At 42.4% G+C, this 18,854-nt stretch overlaps 1 protein-coding gene across 3 annotated transcripts in view; it reads left to right on the forward strand.

Annotated features, from left to right (window-relative positions):
• Rarb (retinoic acid receptor beta) overlaps window positions 1-18,854 on the forward strand; it is a 177,751-nt gene that overhangs the window by 55,032 nt on the left and 103,865 nt on the right. For 2 of the 3 annotated variants that reach the window (XM_090322355.1, XM_090322346.1), the window contains exon 2: window positions 13,803-13,951. In XM_090322355.1, coding sequence (XP_090178481.1) covers window positions 13,803-13,951 — 149 coding nt within the window. Of the gene's footprint in view, window positions 1-12,936; window positions 12,962-13,802; window positions 13,952-18,854 lie in introns of those variants that run through there. The other variant, XM_090322365.1, reaches the window with a different exon arrangement.

Below are 18,854 nucleotides of genomic sequence, written 5' to 3' on the forward strand. Positions count from 1 at the left end.
TGCAGGACGCCAAGGAGAGCCACAGGGAGAGGGCTGCTACAGCTATCTGCTGTATGATGAGTGGGCCTAGAAGCAAAGATGGATGAGGGAATGCAGGAGAAGCCAATTCAATGGGCTCTACACACATCGGCTTGTCGATCATCACTCAGATCCATCAGGAGGAGAAATAGAAGTAAAGTCAGCAAATCCAGGGGTGAGGCTGATGCGGGAGAACTATGGGCATGAGACACAGCAGGAAGATGGACAGGTGGGCGGCAGCAGATATGAGCAGAGCACATCCAGTACTGACTGAAAGTCTGCTGGAGTGGCAGCCTGGGGCCACTGACTCCTCAGAACCATCCAAGGAAGGCTCTGCCCTCTGAAGAGCAGGAACTGGGGCTCATAAAGGTTATGAAACTTGCCCAAAGTCACGCAGCACAGCTGGTTTGTTGGGTTTGTCTTAAGGCAGAATTGGAATTTGAATCCAGGAAGGGTGACTCCAGACTCCGTAACTTCCCACCACATGGATGAAACAAACTACATGGGTAAAAACAGACAAATTCTTGGGACTATCCAAAAAAAAAGACCCGAGCCTTGGGAATTGCTCATTGCTGGAAGTTGATAAAAATTTGTTTCACTGATCGTTTCAAGTTTTCCTTTGTTTCTTGAGAAAGAAGTTAAACTAAAAGCACTTTGAAATGTTTGGCTTTCTGCATATTAAGAGACCACGGTTAGGTGAATGGTTTACACCTGTAATCCTAAGTATTCAGGAAGCTGAGATCAGGAGGATTTGAGTTTGAGGCCAACTCAGGCAAAGAAAGTTGAAGACATCCCATGCCAGGATGCTAAGCCTATCATCTCACTACTCTGAGGGGTGTAAAATAGGATACCCCTAAATCCAAACGTTAGTTGGGAAAGCAAACCAGCATGACCCTGGCTATCCTGTAACCAATGCAAAAAAGGACAAGAAGCAAGAGTCAAGGCATACAATGCCTCCTTAGCAAGTACAAGATCCTGAGTTCAAACCCCAGTACTGATAAAAGAAAAAAGAGGGGGGGGCGCAGATTGGTGACTCAAAGCTATAATCCTAGATACTTGAGAAGCAGAAATGATGGGACTGATTTGCAGTTGAGGGCCTGCCATCAGGCAAAAAGTTCATGAGACTCCATATCAACCAATGGCTGGGCAGAGTGATACCTACATATCTTCCCAGCTATATAGAGAAGCACAGATAGGAGGATCACACTCCAAAACTAACTGATGCCAACAAGGGCTGGAAGTTTGATTCAACCAACTTAATTGCAACATCACCAAGTATATCCTTCTGAACGGAGGCATCGAGTCCAGCTCCAGTTGTAACATTTCTCTTCATCACCTGGAAGATGCGTTTCTTACCACTAGAAGAGAGAAAGTTGGACATCTGCCTCTGTGGCCAGTGACAGAAGGAGCCATGTGGAAATCTGGATTGGATCTTGCCTTTCTTCTTGCTCCAAGGAACCCTTGGTTAAGTGGAGGTGTGTGGCCTCAGGGTGAGTGAGAGAAAGCTAGCCTGGAGCCAGGAATGGGGCTCTGAGCTCTCCTACTCCTCTCTGCAAGCTCCATGCTGCCCCAGGGAAAGCTACACTTGGCCTGTGCCTGATCCTGTCACACTGTCTTGGGGCAATGCCATGGGCTTTGAAAGATGGGCCTGAGAGGCTGCCCTTCTGGCCTGAACTTTCTCAGTAGGGAAGAGGCAGAGGAGGGTGCTGTGGACTTCTAATTCCTGTCCCTAATGCTAGAGGACTTTCCTGGTTATTCCTCCAGCTGGGAGGGAACACACATTATTTCTATTTCCTAGTCTCTAATTTTTTAGTGTTCCAGTTTTACTTCAGTCTTATCCTGGAATAACTAGTTTTCTGTCTATCAGGCTGACTGACTTAGACTTATTCTGTGTACTCCGAGAATTGCTACATAAAACAGCTGTTGGAGACAGAGAATGTCCTTGTTTGTCTTAACCCCTGGATCAGTCCTATTCTCTTGAACCAAGACTGATTAAGTTTAATTCCCTGCTAACTTAGTCATTGCTTGACTTTGAGTAACCTACTTAGCCACCCCTTGTCTTGATTTCTGGCCTAGAAAAATTACTAAAACTAGTTATTTCTAGTCACTCTGGGAATTAGATTAATACACATGACATGTTCAGAGCAGAATGAAGAGTGACTCCCATAGCATACACACTGAACATTTAAGTTACCAATTATTGTTGCTGTGATGCTATTAGTGGCTGAAACCCTGGTGGTCCTTGTCACTTATTTTTGGTGGCAATATTAGTCATATTACTAAGATATGGGGGATCAAATGTGGTGGTACATGCCATGCCTATAATCCCAGCTGTAGGATTGAAGCCCAGACAAAAATGAGATGCTAGCTGAGAAATAAACCAAAGCAAAAAGGTCTGGGCAAGTGGCTTAAGTGATAGAATGAGCTTAAGTCCTATTACAGAAAGAAAGAAAGAAAGAAAGAAAGAAAGAAAGAAAGAAAGAAAGAAAGAAAGAAAGAAAGAAAGAAAGAAAGAAAGGAAGAAAGAAGGAAAGAAAGAAAGAGAAAGGAAGGAAAGAAGAGAGGGAGGGGGGAGGGAGGGAATAAAAAAGCAAAAAAGAAAGAAGACATGAGCATATGGGATTATCTGTATTTTTCTCAGTATTCTAATAATGTAAAGCAGAAGGTGTTGTATGTTTTTCTGAAATTTAGAGTTTGCAGACAGCATTCTTCAGATTAGGAAACACTGAGGATTCCCCTCCCACTATTTGTCCAGACCTTCTCATGAGAAGCACCAAAGATGAGGGTTTTTCAACTTCAGCATCTCTTGTAATTCAGGCCAGATGGTACTTTCTTCAGGAGGAAGGGGCCTGCCTTTCACTGAAACGTTCTGTGCTGTCCCTGACTCTGCCTAACAGGTTCCAGTATCCCTGTCTGGATGGTTCCCTTGACTCAGGTAGGATGGAAATGCAACTGAGATGGAAGGAGCTACACATTGATGGCTCTCCTCTGTAATCCTAGCTATTCAGGAAGCTGAGATCTGAGGATTGAGGACCAAGTCCAGCCCAGGCAGGAAAGTCCATGAGACTCTTATCTCTAGCTAATCACCAAAAAGCTGGCAGTGAACTGTGGTAGAGTGGTAGCCTTGAGCAAAGCAGCTCAGGGCTCAGGGATAGTGCCCAGCTCCCCCCTTTTCTTACACACACACACACACACACACACACACACACACACACACACGCACGCACACACGTGCACGTGCACACACACACACGCGTTGGGAATGGGGGGATCAAAGGAGCTATTAATTTTATTGAACATCTACTCTATGCCAAGTAAGAGGCAAACATTGTTTTGCTTTTTTCCTAGAAGGGGAATTTTAGGATTCTCTAACTTTTCACAAAAGAAGCAATAGGGTTCTGAGACCTAAAGAAAACTCTAAGATTGTTCAATTCTCGTATATGTGTGTGGGGGAAGGGGGTACTGGAGCGTCTACTCAGGGCCTGGAAACTATTGCTTAGTATTTTCAAGGTTGGTACTCTAGTACTTGAGCACAACTCTATATCCAGCTTTTCATGGCAGTTAATTGGAGATAAAAGTATCATAGTGTTTGTTGCCCACGATGGCTTCCAATCATGATCTTCAGCTATCAGCCCTCTGAGTAGTTAGGATTACAGATATGAGACACTGGTGCTCAGCCAGTCATTATTTATTTACTATCATTATTTTTTAACTAGTCCCGAGACTTGAACTCAGGGCCTGAGCACTGTGCTCGGGCTTTTTCAAGGCTAGCACTCTACTGCTTGAGCCATAGCACCACTTCTGGCATTTTCTATGTATGTGGTACCGAGGAATCGAACTGGGGTCTTAGTGCATGCTAGGCAAGCATTCTACCACTAGGCTAAACTCCTGGTCCTATTTTCATTATTTTTAAGTAGTTGTACGTAGAGTTTTCAATTTAACGTGTCAGTTTATGATTAAATTCCTAAGAGATCGAATCCAGATCTACCTCACAGCTAAGTCCATTAAAGTCTTTCTAGGGACCAATGGCTCAGATCTATAATACCAGCTACTGAGGAGAGTGAGATCTGAGAATCATGGTTCAAAGCCTGCCAGGGTAGGCAAGTCTGTGAGATTCCTATCTCCAATTAACCAGTAAAAAGCCAGACATGGAGTGGTGGCTCAAATGGTACATTGCTAGCCTTGAGCTAAAAAACTAAGGGACAGCACCCAGGCTCTGAGTTCAAACCCTAGTACTGACACATTAAAAACAAAACAAACAAACAAACAAACAAAAAACAAAAAACCTTCCACCTCTCACTGCAGCCACAGCTATTTATACAGGCATATGGCAGTCTTTTTCTTTTTAGGAACGAAGAAAAATCACTCTTTGAAGTTCCTATTACTTTCATAATCATTTTAGACTGCTAATATGGTGCACTGGTAATATGCTAAAAGTAAAACAAAAACAACAACAACAACAAAGCCCAAACAAAAAAATTGCAACTAAAGAGTAACCAGGCAAGCAGAAAGTTAGCCTTTGAAAGAAGAAATCTGGCTAAATCCTTAATTACATTCGAGCTTTCTCAGAACTCAGAAATGTGACATAGTGAAATTTTGTTACCTTTCTTAAATCTTCCAGAAAGCACCTTTCCTAGTACTTTTCTGTAAGGCTAAAACCCTCACCTGGTTCTCAGTACTTCAGGAAAGAATGTGTATGGAAGGCAAATTTCAATGCCCTGATTTCAATCCAACTTGCACGCTGGAAATTTGAATCTATAGAAGAATGTAACTTCTTTAAGGCCATTGATTTGCTGTTAAAATTATGAGAATCTAGATTGAAAGTGGAATCTGGAACTGAATTATTTGATGTTGAGATCAACTCTTCAGGGGATCTTAATATTGTGACGTGTCAAGCTTCACTTCTGAGACCCCCTCTTCCACTTGCCTCTTTTAACACAAGCTCTTGTTCCTGATGCCTCCCAGTTCAGATCATTAATAAGCAGTTAGAGATGGCAGCCTGTTAAGTGATTTTAAGGGAAAATTTATTTGAACCCTGTCGTAACTCTTTGTTAGCATGTCCTTGGGAATAGTGATATAGAACAACACACAAGCTGTTCCATGAGATAATGTTTTAAATATGTTCCTGGAAGCAAGAGCACTGCTTATGGATATAGGAGTTACATGTGTCACTGTGAAAATGAGACAGCACAAGGCTGGTAAAGGTCAGTTCTGGGAGGGTGGTCTTTGCTGGTGTGTGGGGCCTGAATCTCATTCTCTCCTGGCAAATAGTAACCATATCTTGAATCGAATCCATATTTGGAAGCATCATCAATGTGGATTAAAGGAAGAGAATTATACAGTCACTGGTGCTCATGCCTGTAATCCTAACTACTCAGGAGGCAGAGATCTGAAGACTGAGATACAAAGCTAAGATGAGGCAGGAAACTCCAAGAGACTCCTATTTCCAATTAACCAGCAAAAATCCACAAATAAGAGCGGAGGCTCAAATAATAGAGTTCCAGGCTTGAGAAAAAAAAGCTCAAAGGAAAGTGCCCAGGAACTGAATTCAAGCCCCACTACACACACACACACACACACACACACACACACACACACACACACACAATGAGGGAGATAAAAAAAACTGAAAGTTATTATTTAAGTGGCTCTTTTAGTTGATAAGATTGTGGTGGGTTTTTAAGTTTCTTTATTCTAAGAGGCAGAGCTTGTACTGGGGTAACGAATTAATACACATTAAGCACTTAGTAAGGCCATGCTGTATATAGTATGTGCTCAGTGAATAGTAGAGGCTTTTAGAAGTCACTGCCAAAACTTGTAGGGAGGAGAGAGAGGCAGTTTCTGGTTTACAAAGAGCATAAACACATCCCAGTCTGAAGATCTTAATGCGTTTAGCACTTTAACTTTCTCCTTAAAGGCGAAAGCTGCTGGAGTTCCCATGCCAAACCAAACCGACTCAGAGGGATGTGTGGGATTAGACTCGTTAGCCATGAGGAGATATCCATATTAACGCCATGTAGGATTTATCTGGGGATGGGCTTCAAATACCTATCCTGATCCTGCCTTTCTGGCGGAGATTCTGCCTTGTAAGTTTCCCAGCCCCAGGACCGTATATGGGGTATGGGTATGGGGCCACACTTGGAAAAGCCAGGCCTGCTCTCAAGACTCAAAAATCAAAGTCCCTCTCCCCCTTCCCTTCCCCAGCCCCTCCCCCCCTGTTCAGGACCAGTTAACACCTGTGATCAGAATGGAGGAGGGTGGGAGGGGAGAATCCTCATCACCCAGCTTGGTCCCTGAGCCAGCAGTGACCCATTACCTAATTCTTATCAGGATGCGATTCGCAGCTCTGCAGAGAGCCTTCCTTCCTTCTTCTTCCTCCTCCTCCTCCTCCTCCTCCTCCTCCTCCTCCTCCTCCTCCGTGTGTGTGTGTGTGTGTGTGTGTGTGTGTGTGTGTGTGTGTGTGTGTATGTGTGTGTGCGCGCAAACAAGCCCCTTTCTGCTTTGAAAGATGATTCAAAGCAGAAGCCCTCGCCAAGAGGAGACGGGGAAATTAAGTGGGCGACAGTAGAGAGCCCCCCTTCCCACCCCCACCCCCCAGACGCTTGCAGGCCTGTGAATGACATTTCCCTTCCAAAGAGGTCCCCAGGCCTGCCCGCGCGCGCGCATGCGCCGACGCCGGCGCGGGGAGCCGGGGAATCTGGTTCTAATTACTTGTACTCTCGTTGAACTTTGGCGTTTCCTTTGACTTTCTCCCTAATGTATGTGAGCTGTGGGCTTTGCGATCCTGCAATGGATCCGCAGGGGGAAAAAAAAAAAAAAAGAGGAGGGGGACCCAGATAGGCCCTCTTTAGTGCCAACAAAAATGCAGCCAACTGAAATGTTTTGACCAAAAGCAAGGCTTTGCTCTTCTGCCTTAATTAGTTGAAATGACTCCCCGCCCACCAGGACCCCAGAGCTCAGGGCTCCACATTCCCCAGAGGTCTTGCAGGAAATGCCTTTTGCTTTACAACTTTTTTCTCTTCTTTTTTTTTTTTTTTTTAATTTTTCTTTTAAGGCTCAGCTGTCCCCAAAGAGTGCATTAAAATACTGTCTTCATCAAGGAAGGTTCTAGTAACAAGGCAGGACTTTCATAATGTATGATGCCTGCCTGCTTCTACTCAAGGCTCAACTTAAAATCCTGCCATCTGTCAACATGGGTTAGTTAGCTAGCTGTAAATTAGCTCTCACAAAGGAAAAGAGGGAAAAGAAAGAAAGAAAAAAGTATATTGAGTTCCCTTAAACGTGTTATCTGCTACTTAATCTAACCTTTAGAAAAATGCCAGGTATGCTAGGAATTGGGGACCCAGCTATTGTTGGAGAAGCGGCTGTGTGAGTTTAAATGACACTCAGGTGTGTTGTAACAACTAGGACATTTATACTGTGTTTTCTCAGGTGAGTTGAGATCTTGGGTGCCAAGTCTTCTTAACAGGCAATGACATTATTCTCTGCATCCCCCCCCCCCCCACACACACACCTCTCTTGTGGGAATGAATGGAGTCTCAGAGCTGCCACCAAGTCTATAGATTTCTGTGTGGATGCAAGGCTGATGTCTGCTTTTGTACTCACCCCATCAGTTTGGGTGCTGTTCAGTTTTGTTTTTGTTTTGTCTCCCAACAGCCTCTGAGTGTGACATTTTATAGGAGCCAGGCTTTTCAAATCCCTTCCATAGACCTGGTGTTTAGCTGGCTCTTGAGCTGCCACTGCAGCCCACAATAGAGAAAGGCTGAGATTGACTACAACTGTCCAGAAACTTTTCTGGCATTTTGACAGAGTACTTTTATGTTTGTTAAATCTAATTAAAAAGAAAAATAAAGGTGGAATTGGTGCTTTGGACATATTATGTTGTTTTTGTTTTTGTTTTGAATTTGTTTTCACTGGGCACTGTGGCTCATGCCTGTAATCCTAGCTACTCAGGAGGCTGAGATGTGGTTCAAAGCCAGCCCAGGCACATCTGAGAGACTCATCCCCAATTAACCTCTACAAAAGCAGAAGCGGCCCTCTGGCTCATGGGGCAGGGCGATGGCTAAACTGAAGAGCTCAGGGACAGTGCCCAGGCCCAGTGTTCAAGTTCCACAACTGACAAAAAGAAAGGAAGAAAGAAAGAAAGAAAGAAAGAGAGAGAGAGAGAGAGAGAGAGAGAGAGAGAGAGAGAGAGAGAGAGAGAGAGAGAAGAAGGAAGGAAACAAAGCTTTGTTTTTATTGAATTTGATCTGTTCATAAGGAATGGTACAGAGAAAGCATGTACTAGCCCTTCACTATTGAGCCTGAACATTGCCAGTATAAACCCAAGGCCACGGGCCAGGAGTTTGGCCTAGTGGTAGAGTGCTTGCCTAGCATGCACGAAGACCTGGGTTCGATTCCTCGGTACCACATACATAGAAAAAGGCCAGAAATGGTGCTGAGGCTCAAGTGGTAGAGCTCTAGCCTTGAGAAAGTCCAAGGACAGTGCTCAGGCCCTGAGCTCAAGCCCAGGAGTGGAAAAAAAAAAACCCAAGGCCTGTCATCTTGCTGGGAGAAATCTGTTCCTTTGTACAGAACAAGCTTGATTGAACTCAAGGCCTTATGTTCTTCCATAGCTTTTTCTTCAGGGCTTATGCTCCATCCCTTGTTCCACAGCTCCACTTCTGACTTGTTGCTGGTTAATTGGAAAGAAGAGTCTGCAGGCTTTTCAGCCTTTTTAAACATCCATCCCCAGAAAAGTGTGAAGCTCCTACCTGTGCTCAGCGGATCCCATGACTAATTTTACAAGGAAGGTGACACAGATTTGTGTTTAACTTGGTGACAATCAACCCTACGTTGTGGAAGTGGAAAGGCCTAAAGTGTAAATTATACATTTCTGATGGTGCAGGTTTGATGGGCTCTGGGACCTTAAAGGCTCCCAGTCTGCAAGAGATGTTGAAGTGTCCAGAGGCAGGGAAACTCCCAGTCAGCATCTCTGCTCCAGGGGGACGCATAGCAAATACATCCCTCAACCTTGGTCCATCCCCATTCCCCCATGAAGCAAGGGGGCCCATCTGGCTAGGAGTTTGGATGCCACATTGGAAGCAGAGGCTAGTTTATGGAGGCAGTCACCAAGCCGAACTGAACCAGTCAATAAAGAAACATGCAAAGAAATGAAAACAGGAGGCAGAATACCAGCCTGAATTATCCTTCAAAGATTGCTTCCCCCAACAGAATTACATCAGGATAGCTGGAGCATAGTTGTTTTATTGGATAACACAAGCCTCCGTTCCCCTGGGAAGTTGGAAAACTGCTTTTTTGGCCTGCCTGAGATCGCTGAATGAGCTAATATAGAACACATTGTCTGCTGAGCTGGCAGAGTTTTCCAGAAAAAAAAATTCTATCATTCCATGGACTGATTGTACTCGCATGGAATAAGCACAGTGCGTTTGAGGCCTCTCAAGGACATTTGATGAATCTCACTCTAATTTAAAGGGACTAATAGATTATTGATTTAAGCAAGATGACAGTGAACAGATCAATGGCTGAGCAGTCTGTATCTGCCTTAAGTACCCACCCCCCCACACATGCACAAAAGCCCAATAGGAGGGAGCATACTCACCTGAAATTGTGGGTCCCCATTGCCTTGACTGGGGGAGGAAGGGACAACCACAAGAGAGACTTTGAGAAGCTCAGCTAAAAATGTGTGTTTGCTACATTGCCAAAGAGGCAAATGATGACAGGAAAGTACCTGTCTTATCTTGATGCCATAAGCTCTTTGTAATTTTAGAACCTGTCTTGGCACATCTGCTTGCGCCAGGTTTTGGTGAACTGAGTATGCCACTGACATTTTCTTTATATATAAATATATATGTTTATAGTATATGTAAATATATACTATAAATAAATACATATTTGTATAGAAATATATATATATATATATATATGGTCTTATGTTGTTCTAGGCCACACAGAGGAAATAAAGGACTATGACTGCCAATTTTGATGGTGATTTCTGAATAGATAATGCTAAATTTTTCATTCTTCACCATCAGTGGGAAAACTTTTGGAAGATCTCTAGCCCTTATCACATGTAAGACACATTTTTCGGTCTCTTTGGGTGCATGCTGTTGGAACAACTCAAATTGCAAGGGCAATAGATTAACTCATCTTTCAGAACACAGCCGTATCACCTCCTCTGTGAAGCCTCTTTGGATTTCCCCTTAGCTGATGAAAGCCTGTAGTTCTCTCTGCAATTATTTTAACCAGTGATTGCCAAATGCTTTGGGTTGAATTCCCCTGGAAATATTTTCAAAGACAGGAATCCTGAGTTCCCCTTCCAGATGTTCTGGCCCAGTCCATCTGGTCTACACCTTAAGTGTCAGAATGATTCTGAGAACTTCTAAATTATACTTTCGTTGATGATGTTCTCCGGTTAGTAGCCCATACCACAAAGCCTGGAATGTTATCAGCACTTAGCAAAATAAACCATCAAGCCCAGGGACCCTTCTACAATTCACAGCCCTAGTGTGGCAGTCCCACTGAGATGCCAGTGAGTTCACTCAATGAAGCCTTAGTCAAAGTCCAGGATTCTTGCTATTGGCTGTTTGAGAGAGATTATTTTCATAGATGGCAAGTATTTAGGAAAAGCTTTCTGAACTCATTCCTTTATGATCAGTGACTCTCCTCTATAGAGAATGGATTTTGCCAAACTTTGTTAAATGTTTTAGGATTTCTTTTTGACATCCAATAGGCCTCTCTGCCTTTTTGTTTGTTTAGGACGAAATATCTTGGATATTAAGTTGCCCACAATTCTGTTTCCTCTCTTGGAGGATGAAATGCAGACTCCCTCCAGTACATGTATTTGAAGTGGCATATTTATGGAAATTACCGCCCACTTTTGAAATTCAGGGCATAGCTCTAACAGCTGAGTCCAGCCCTAGCAGAATTCTATTTACAACTTTTCTAGGCAAGCCAGATTAGCTGTTCTACAGAGGAGAGTAGAACATTGAGCTCCTTCCCCTTCCCCTCCAACACACACACACACACACACACACACACACACACACACACACACACACCCTCAGAGAGAGAGTGATCATTTGGGGGGGGGGGGTTGAGGCATCTCTACTAGAGCCATTGACACATGTGGATAAAGTCAGGTACACAGAAATTAATCCCTAACAGTTTGGGAGGGGAGGGGAGGGTTCACTTTTATTGGGGGACAGTGTCTGTAAATGGACAGCCTTTCTAGAAGTCTGCTTAAATGGTATGAATTAAGCACTAACAAAATATTTCCCAAAGCTTCCTTTTAAACTAGTCTCTCCATTTCTGAAAATTTATCCTAAGAAATATTTGGAAATGTGCTGAGAACAACTACAAAAAAGTGTTCATCAGAGTGGAATGTTTCAACAGGGCACGGTGGTTCACAATTGTAAGCCTAGCTATTCAGGAGGCTGAGATCTGAGGATCACAATTCAAGCCCAGCATGGAGAGGAAAGTTCATGAGAAGCTGGAAGTGGAGCTGTGGCTCAGTAGTAGAACACTGGCCTTAAGCAAAAAAAAAAAAAAAAAAAAAAAAAAAAGTTTAGGGGCACAGCATCCAGGACAAGTTCAAGTCCTGTAACTAGCGCATATGCGCGCGCATGCGCGCGCGCGCGCACACACACACACACACACACACACACACACACACGGAGTGTTTTGCAGGAAAACTTGGACAAGGAAATAAAGTCATGGTTTCAAACAACCTTAGCATACGTAATTCTACCTCAGTAAGAAAGCAAACAAAACATGTTAGGCATAGAAAAAAGAAATCTGCTAGGACAGGGTTGTTCCAAAGACGGTGGTGATTGGTTCTATGTGTGAGTTTTCGTCACAGAAATTGACATATTGGAACTCCTGAGGCACAATTGATTAGCATGTGGTATTTATAAGAAACTGACATGTTGTTTTGTAAATTCAACAAGTAGTATTTTCTTGTTGATGTCATTATTCCTCTTTGCTTTGTGAAGCTGAATAGATCAGTGTGAGAGATGCCTTGGCAGTGACTGTTTTTCCTAGCCAGAAGCTTTTCTGGCTTCTCGGAAGACAGCCCTTCTGTAGAGCTCTTGGTACCACTGTATCTAGTGTCTAGAGCCACAGTTTCTATTCAGCAGAAAGTTGCACTAGAGACTGATATGTATCAGATACCTCAGACCTAACCAGAAAAGATCATGATAGATTTATCTACTACACACTGCACTATTCTAATGAATGCGTGCCAAGTTTCGTTTTCTGAATTATGAAAATACTATAATTATAGTTGATTCTGTTCCAAATAGCTAATTAATCGCATCTTTAAGGGAGCAAATGAGTAGAGGAGAGCTATTTGATTTCTAACTTTAGCATTTAACTACTTAGAAGGGCAGTGGGGGCTTGAAAAGAAGAAAAAGGAATTAACAACAACAGCAACAAACCTTTGGTGTTTGGACTCAGGTATTTGTGCTTGCTATGTGTACTTTATGACTTAAACCATACCCACCACCCTTTTATGCTTTAGTCATTTTTTTTAACAGTTTCAGAATTTTGTCTAGGTTGGCCAGAGACTATGATCCTCCTATTTACACTTCCACCTGTAATTTCACCCTTCAGGTGAAACTAGTCATTAGAATATCTAATTTAGGCTATTATAAGCTGTGGAACAACCTGAGCTGAAGAATATTGTGTATATTGTTAAGTGATTTAGAAACTAGAAGGTTCCACTGACCACTTTCAGTTACCCTCTTTGTGTTTTATGGGCTTTGTTTGCTTGAAGTAAGGATAGAATCCATTCTTGTTTTCACTTTGAGTAGAACCCCAGACATTAGGGGTGGGAATGGAATACAGAGACTCATGTTCTATGCAGTTCCATTTCTCATGGAACTTGATGGGTGTGATAATATAATGGTGGATGGGTGGATGAAGAACAACATGATTTAAAAGTGTAAGCCATATCCCATTTATGCCTGCTGCTTCTCAAATATTCACTCCATTACCTGGTGGTTTATTACAACGCAACTTTTGACTCTATAGCACTGAAACCATGTGTTCTTATAAGTCTGAAATAATGTGGATACTGCTGGACCAGAATGTTGCTTTTCTTCTTCATCTTAGTCAATGAAAGGATTGAAGGGAGAAGATGAATGTGGATTTTCATACCCCTTTCTAGGTTTCTTCTAGGGCTGAAGAGATTGGAGGTGCCTAATTGTGTCTGAGAAGCAAAAGTCTTGCCTGCATTGTTATTAATGGAGATTAGCATAACTTCATGCTGGAAGCCCTTGTCATAAACATCTTGGATGACTGGTTTGGGCATTTTCTTCATTCTTTCTCAGGAAATTTACTTTTCATGACATGAGCAGCAGGCCCACAGAGTTCATTGCAGAGTCAACATGAGACAGATAGATATGGAAAACAAGAAAGGAGATCTACATAAATGTAGATCTAAAGTATAGAGTGATGAGTAGGACATTGGCTCCAGCTTTGGCCTGTTGGTCTTGTATAAGTCACTTACCTGAGTGACTTGAGCTTAGTTTCTGTGATGAAAACCATCCATTTGAAATACTGGGGTAAACCTAAAATTAATTGGAGGCTTGAGATTACTTTGTAAACCATGTAGCCCTACCATGAAACCAGTGTGGACTTCGAGGAACTTGATTCTGTTGAACTTGGACTAGAGGAGACCTGTGAAATCAGTGATGAAAAAAATGAATAAATACACAAAGGAACTAAAAAGTATTTTCTTTTATTTCTCTCCTTCTGCTCCCCTCACCCTCTCTCCACCACAGCGATCGAAACCCAGAGCACCAGCTCTGAGGAACTGGTCCCCAGCCCTCCATCTCCACTGCCTCCCCCGAGAGTGTACAAGCCCTGTTTCGTCTGCCAGGACAAATCATCAGGATACCACTATGGAGTTAGCGCCTGCGAGGGGTGTAAGGTGAGTGCCCTGCCTCTGGGCCAGGGTAATTCTCCATGTATTCCTGGCAGGTAACACCCCACACAAGCACTTTTGATATCTGCAATGTCACCTCCAATTGGTGTGGTGAGGCTTGGTTGTATCTCATGGATGTGGTTATTTTCTTTCATCTCTTTAAATTCCAAAAACATCTGCAAGTGACTGATAGGGGCCAAAGATTCTTGGCTCCTTAATCTCCCCACCTATATGAGTTCTTTCAGATACTAAGAACCTTTGAAGAAGTCTTGAGAAACATCATTGTGTTTCTCTGGAAGAGCATGCCATCTGTAGTTTTTATTTTATATTTAAAATATGACTGACAGTCCCCTGAATCAACTTGCAGACAATCCAAGGTTGAGATTGGGATTTATCTCTTGGCAGCTTCCTCAGCTGTGTGGCCTTTGCATTTGAGTTTGATTTTCAGCCTGTAGAGACTTGCTACTGAGAACGTGTCACAGATTCAAGGGAGGTAGATTTAAAGCTCTTGCCTACAGAGTCCTGCAGGCTGAACATGTGTCAGAGAGCCTGTGGCTGCTTTGAATCAAGCTAGACAAACGTTATCAAACCCAACAGGCTTGAGTGGAAAAGTTTCTTACCCTTTTTTTTAAAGGAAGAAAAGAAACAAAGAATGACTCATATATTCAGGTCAACCATAAAACAGTTTTCAGAGGTACTATGGCTGTCTTGAGCTAGCCCTTTTCCTAGATATATAACTTCTTTTATCAGTCCTTTCTGGATCGTTATTCCCGTCTGTTATTTATATATCTGAATTGCACGATTCATTTGTAATCGTTAACTTGTTGGACTATTATAGATATTCCACACTACCATTTTTCATTTGGCTTATCAGAATTAGCACTCTGTGTGTTGGTTAGGCATAGCCGTGTAGCAAACCGTGCTAAAACTGGATTGCAAATGATAATTCTTTCCTAATTCTGCATTGCTGGTCAGGCTCATATGTGTAGTTCGTCTGGTCTAAGCCCCACTCCACTGGGAGTCTCTGGTCAGCTGCAGGTTATCTGACTAGCTCTGCCTCTGGGGCTGCTGAGTGTTGACTGAGGAGTCTCAGTGTTGCTCCATGGAGTCTGCCCTGGTTATAGGTGGGGGCAGGGTTCCAGGAGAGAGAAGATGCAGCACACAGTCTCCTGCCTCATCTTATTGACCCGAGTGTCTAACAGATCACTCTAAACCCAAAAGATAGGAATGTTTTTACTAAACGAAGTGTCAGAATTGCTTCCTTGGGAATGGAAACAGGAGAGGGAAAACTGGGGTCATATTTGTGTTCCATTTACCACTCTGAATATCCATTTCCTATGAACACAGTGGTAGGGACCCCAGTTGCTCCCCAACACATCCAACCTGACAAATAACTGACTTGTCAAGAAAGAATTTGTGCAAACGTGCAATTGTCTCACTCGGGCAAAGTCACCATGTGAGTTTTCTCACCTTTTTAGATCTTTTGAACTAACAAATATTATTTCGCAGAATAAAGCCAGTTAGGGAAAAATCTATGGAAGATTTCGCAACACCTCCCTCCCTCTGGAATTATGAGGGCTAATTGAAAGGAATTTTCTTTCCTCTAATAACTTGTAATAGAATTATATGGACAACAAGTTGGCACTGGCTAAAATAAAAAAGAAGTATATATATATTTTTTTCATTATGGAGAGCTCTTAGGTGAACTTAATTAAATCTGTTATAATAGCTGGGAAAGCTTCTGTGGTATATCTTCATTTTGCTCATTTGTTGTCTAACACATAGGCAAGTCTTTGTCCATGTTTATTTGAAAGTCAAGTGATAAATTACTTCCATATTTCCAAAATCTTTTAAGTCATCTTACGTGCAGAAGGTGGAGGGAGTTCTCTGTTTCCTATCCTGGAACAGAGATATCCAACATGAGCTCTTTTTTTGAAAATACCAAGTGGTTTTACTAAACTCTTGTTATATAATTAAAGGGATTCTAACTTATGTCTCTTTAAGATAGCACTTTAATGTACAGCCTTTAACTGTACTTCTGATAATTTCTTTGTGATATATGAATAAAAGTGGACTTTCTAAATCGATGACTTTATACATTTTTTTTTCAATACTGAGAATTGAGCCCGGGGACTTTTGCTTGCTAGGCAAAATATTCTACCACTTGAGCCATGACCTCGGTCCTTTGTTTTGTTTTATTTTTATTTTTGTGCCTTGTTTTGAGACATAATCTGCTTTGTCTAGGCTAGATTCACACTCCTTATCCTCTTCCCTCTGTCTCCTGAAACTAGAATTATAAGCCTACACCTATATCTCACTGTATGATTTTATACATTCTTAAGGCTTTTAATGCGAATAGCCAAAATGTCCTTGAAAAAATGTTGGTTTATTGGTCTGTAAAGTTAATCTTAATACAAACATAGACTTTGAATCTGTCTTTTGTGATGATAAGATAAAGGATTAATAGACAGCTTCTCCTTTGGAAGTCTTCCTGCACATAATTTGATATTTATGCTGGACTATATGCATGGTGTCATTATGGGCTATTAGCTGTGGATATCTGATCCAGTCCTTGTCTGGAGTTCTGATGTCACTGTTTGGGTTGGGAACCTCAAGTCTTAAGTACAACTTCTGAACAGAACCCAGAATGTTTATCTTCAAGGAATAATGCCCACAGTAGCTTCTGCCATCATCAGAATGACTTTCTTGACTATGATGGGGAAGAAAGGCTTTCATCTTCCTAGGAACCAAGTGGCAGTTCCAGCCACTTCGGCAGACATATGAGGCTGGTCAGAATGTAATGAATGGGTTGTGGTTTACCTCTGGGAATGGTCAGTAGTTGCTGTGTTGACACAACATCACCATGGCAACACAAGGACTAGACACGCCCCTGGGATGTCCCGTTCAGGGGATTTCCAGCAGAGGGATGGCAGTATTTTGCAGGGCACAAAGAGTACATAAAGTGACATTCTGGTGTGGTTAGTCAAGATCTGGCATTAAAAAAAATCACAATGTCATATTTAAAATAAAACTAGGTGTGGCAACACATGCCCCAAGACTCAGCTATGAAGATGTTGAAGCAGAAGCATGGTGAGCCCCAGGCTAGCTTGGACTACAAGAACAGGGTCCAGTTTCAGAATAAAAAATAATGAGACAGGGGACTGGGATCATAGCCTAGTGGTAGAGTGTTTGCCTAGCGTGCGCGAAGCCCTAGGTTTGATTCCTCAGTACAAAAATACTCAGAAAAAGCTGGAAGTGGCACTGTGGCTCAAGTGGCAGAGCACTAGTCTTGAGCGAAAGTGTCCAAGGACAGTGCCCAGGCCCTGAGTTCAATAAATTAAATAATGTGTTTCATGTCTCATAGCTAACATTTATGCACAGTAATGTAACCCTTCTATTAATCACAATAAAATTATTTTAAAAAATATTATTTTCGGGCCGGGAGTTTTGCCTAGTGGTAGAGTGCTTGCCTAGCATGCATGAAGACCCGGGTTCGATTCCTTGGTACCACAAAAATAGAAAAAGGCCGGAAGTGGTGCTGAGGCTCAAGTGGTAGAGCTCTAGCCTTGAGAAAGTCCAAGGACAGTGCTCAGGCCATGAGCTCAAGCCCAGGACTGGCAAAAAAAAATATTATTTCCACATTTTTAGCTTTCAAGAAGTATAGGAATTGACTCACACCTAAGATCCTAGGTACTGAAGACACTGAGGTGTGAGAATTGAGATTCAAACCCAGCCTGGGCCGGAAAGTCTGTAAGACCCTGAGCTCCCAATTAACCAGCAGAAAACTGGAAGTAGTGCTGTGGCTCAAAGTAGTAGAGCACTAGCCTTGAGTAAAAGAACTCAGGGACAATGACCAAGCCCTGAGTTCAAGTTCCACAACTGATTCTTCACACATTACCCCCCACCCCGACTTAAAAAAAGAGTATATGAACGAATTGATGGCTTGGCTACTTTCTAGCTTGGCAACCTTGGAAAGCATCTTACATTTTCGGTCTCTTTTCTCATCTGGAAAAATGGAGATAATGCCAACTATATCACAGTATTTTTACTAGTATGAAGTAAGATACCAAATAACAAACAAAGGATAGCTTCTGGCCCGTAGTAAGCAATATATATGCTCACTTGTTTGTGTCATCATTAATTATGACAATTACTTTTACACATAGTAAGGTTACAACTATTTTAATCTCAGTTCTCATTATTTTATACCAAAATAAACACTGCCAGTAAACTTTACTTATAATAGCAAGCGGTGGGCCACATGTAGTCTTTGGGCTACAACTTCCAGACTCTTGTCATAGTACACAGTGATACTTTCCTTTTCACTATACTGAGAAGTTGGTGGCCCAATGATCTGATGAAATAGCCTGCAGGTCATCTGGCTTGGGGATACTGTAGGTTGTAGCACTCTCCCAACTGCAGAAATAGTTGATGACCCTTAGTCTGTAACTTCACATCTTTAAGACAACTCTCCTTGTCTGCTCATCCTGTCAGCCCATTCACACTCAGAACCTGCATCGAAAATTGGGGAAATCTATGATTTTCTTGTGACAGAGCTACTTCCAGAAACACCTGGCATCCTATACTTTGGAAGCAGGCATTCATATAGTCTAAGGCTGGGAATGAAATCCTCCTCAGCCTGTTGTAAAATCCACTGCTTCAGTTGCACAATATACACAAGGTAAGAAGCTATTGAGTGTTATAATCAAGACGGGGGCATCTTGGGTAACAAATTACAACAATAAAAACAGGTAGGGGTAATCTGAAAACACCCTAGCATTTTCATCATTTCCTGAAACAGTGACTTCTTTGCAATAACACCAGAAATTATTTTTTTAAGACCTTACAATGCATTCTTTTCCTAGAAGGGACGGTTAGCAGACAAGACCTAGCTTGTTCCCATATATGG

This window comes from Megascapheus bottae, chromosome 2, assembly GCF_031878675.1.
Source record: "Megascapheus bottae isolate mThoBot1 chromosome 2, mThoBot2.hap1, whole genome shotgun sequence".
Classification (NCBI taxonomy): Eukaryota; Metazoa; Chordata; class Mammalia; order Rodentia; family Geomyidae; genus Megascapheus; species Megascapheus bottae.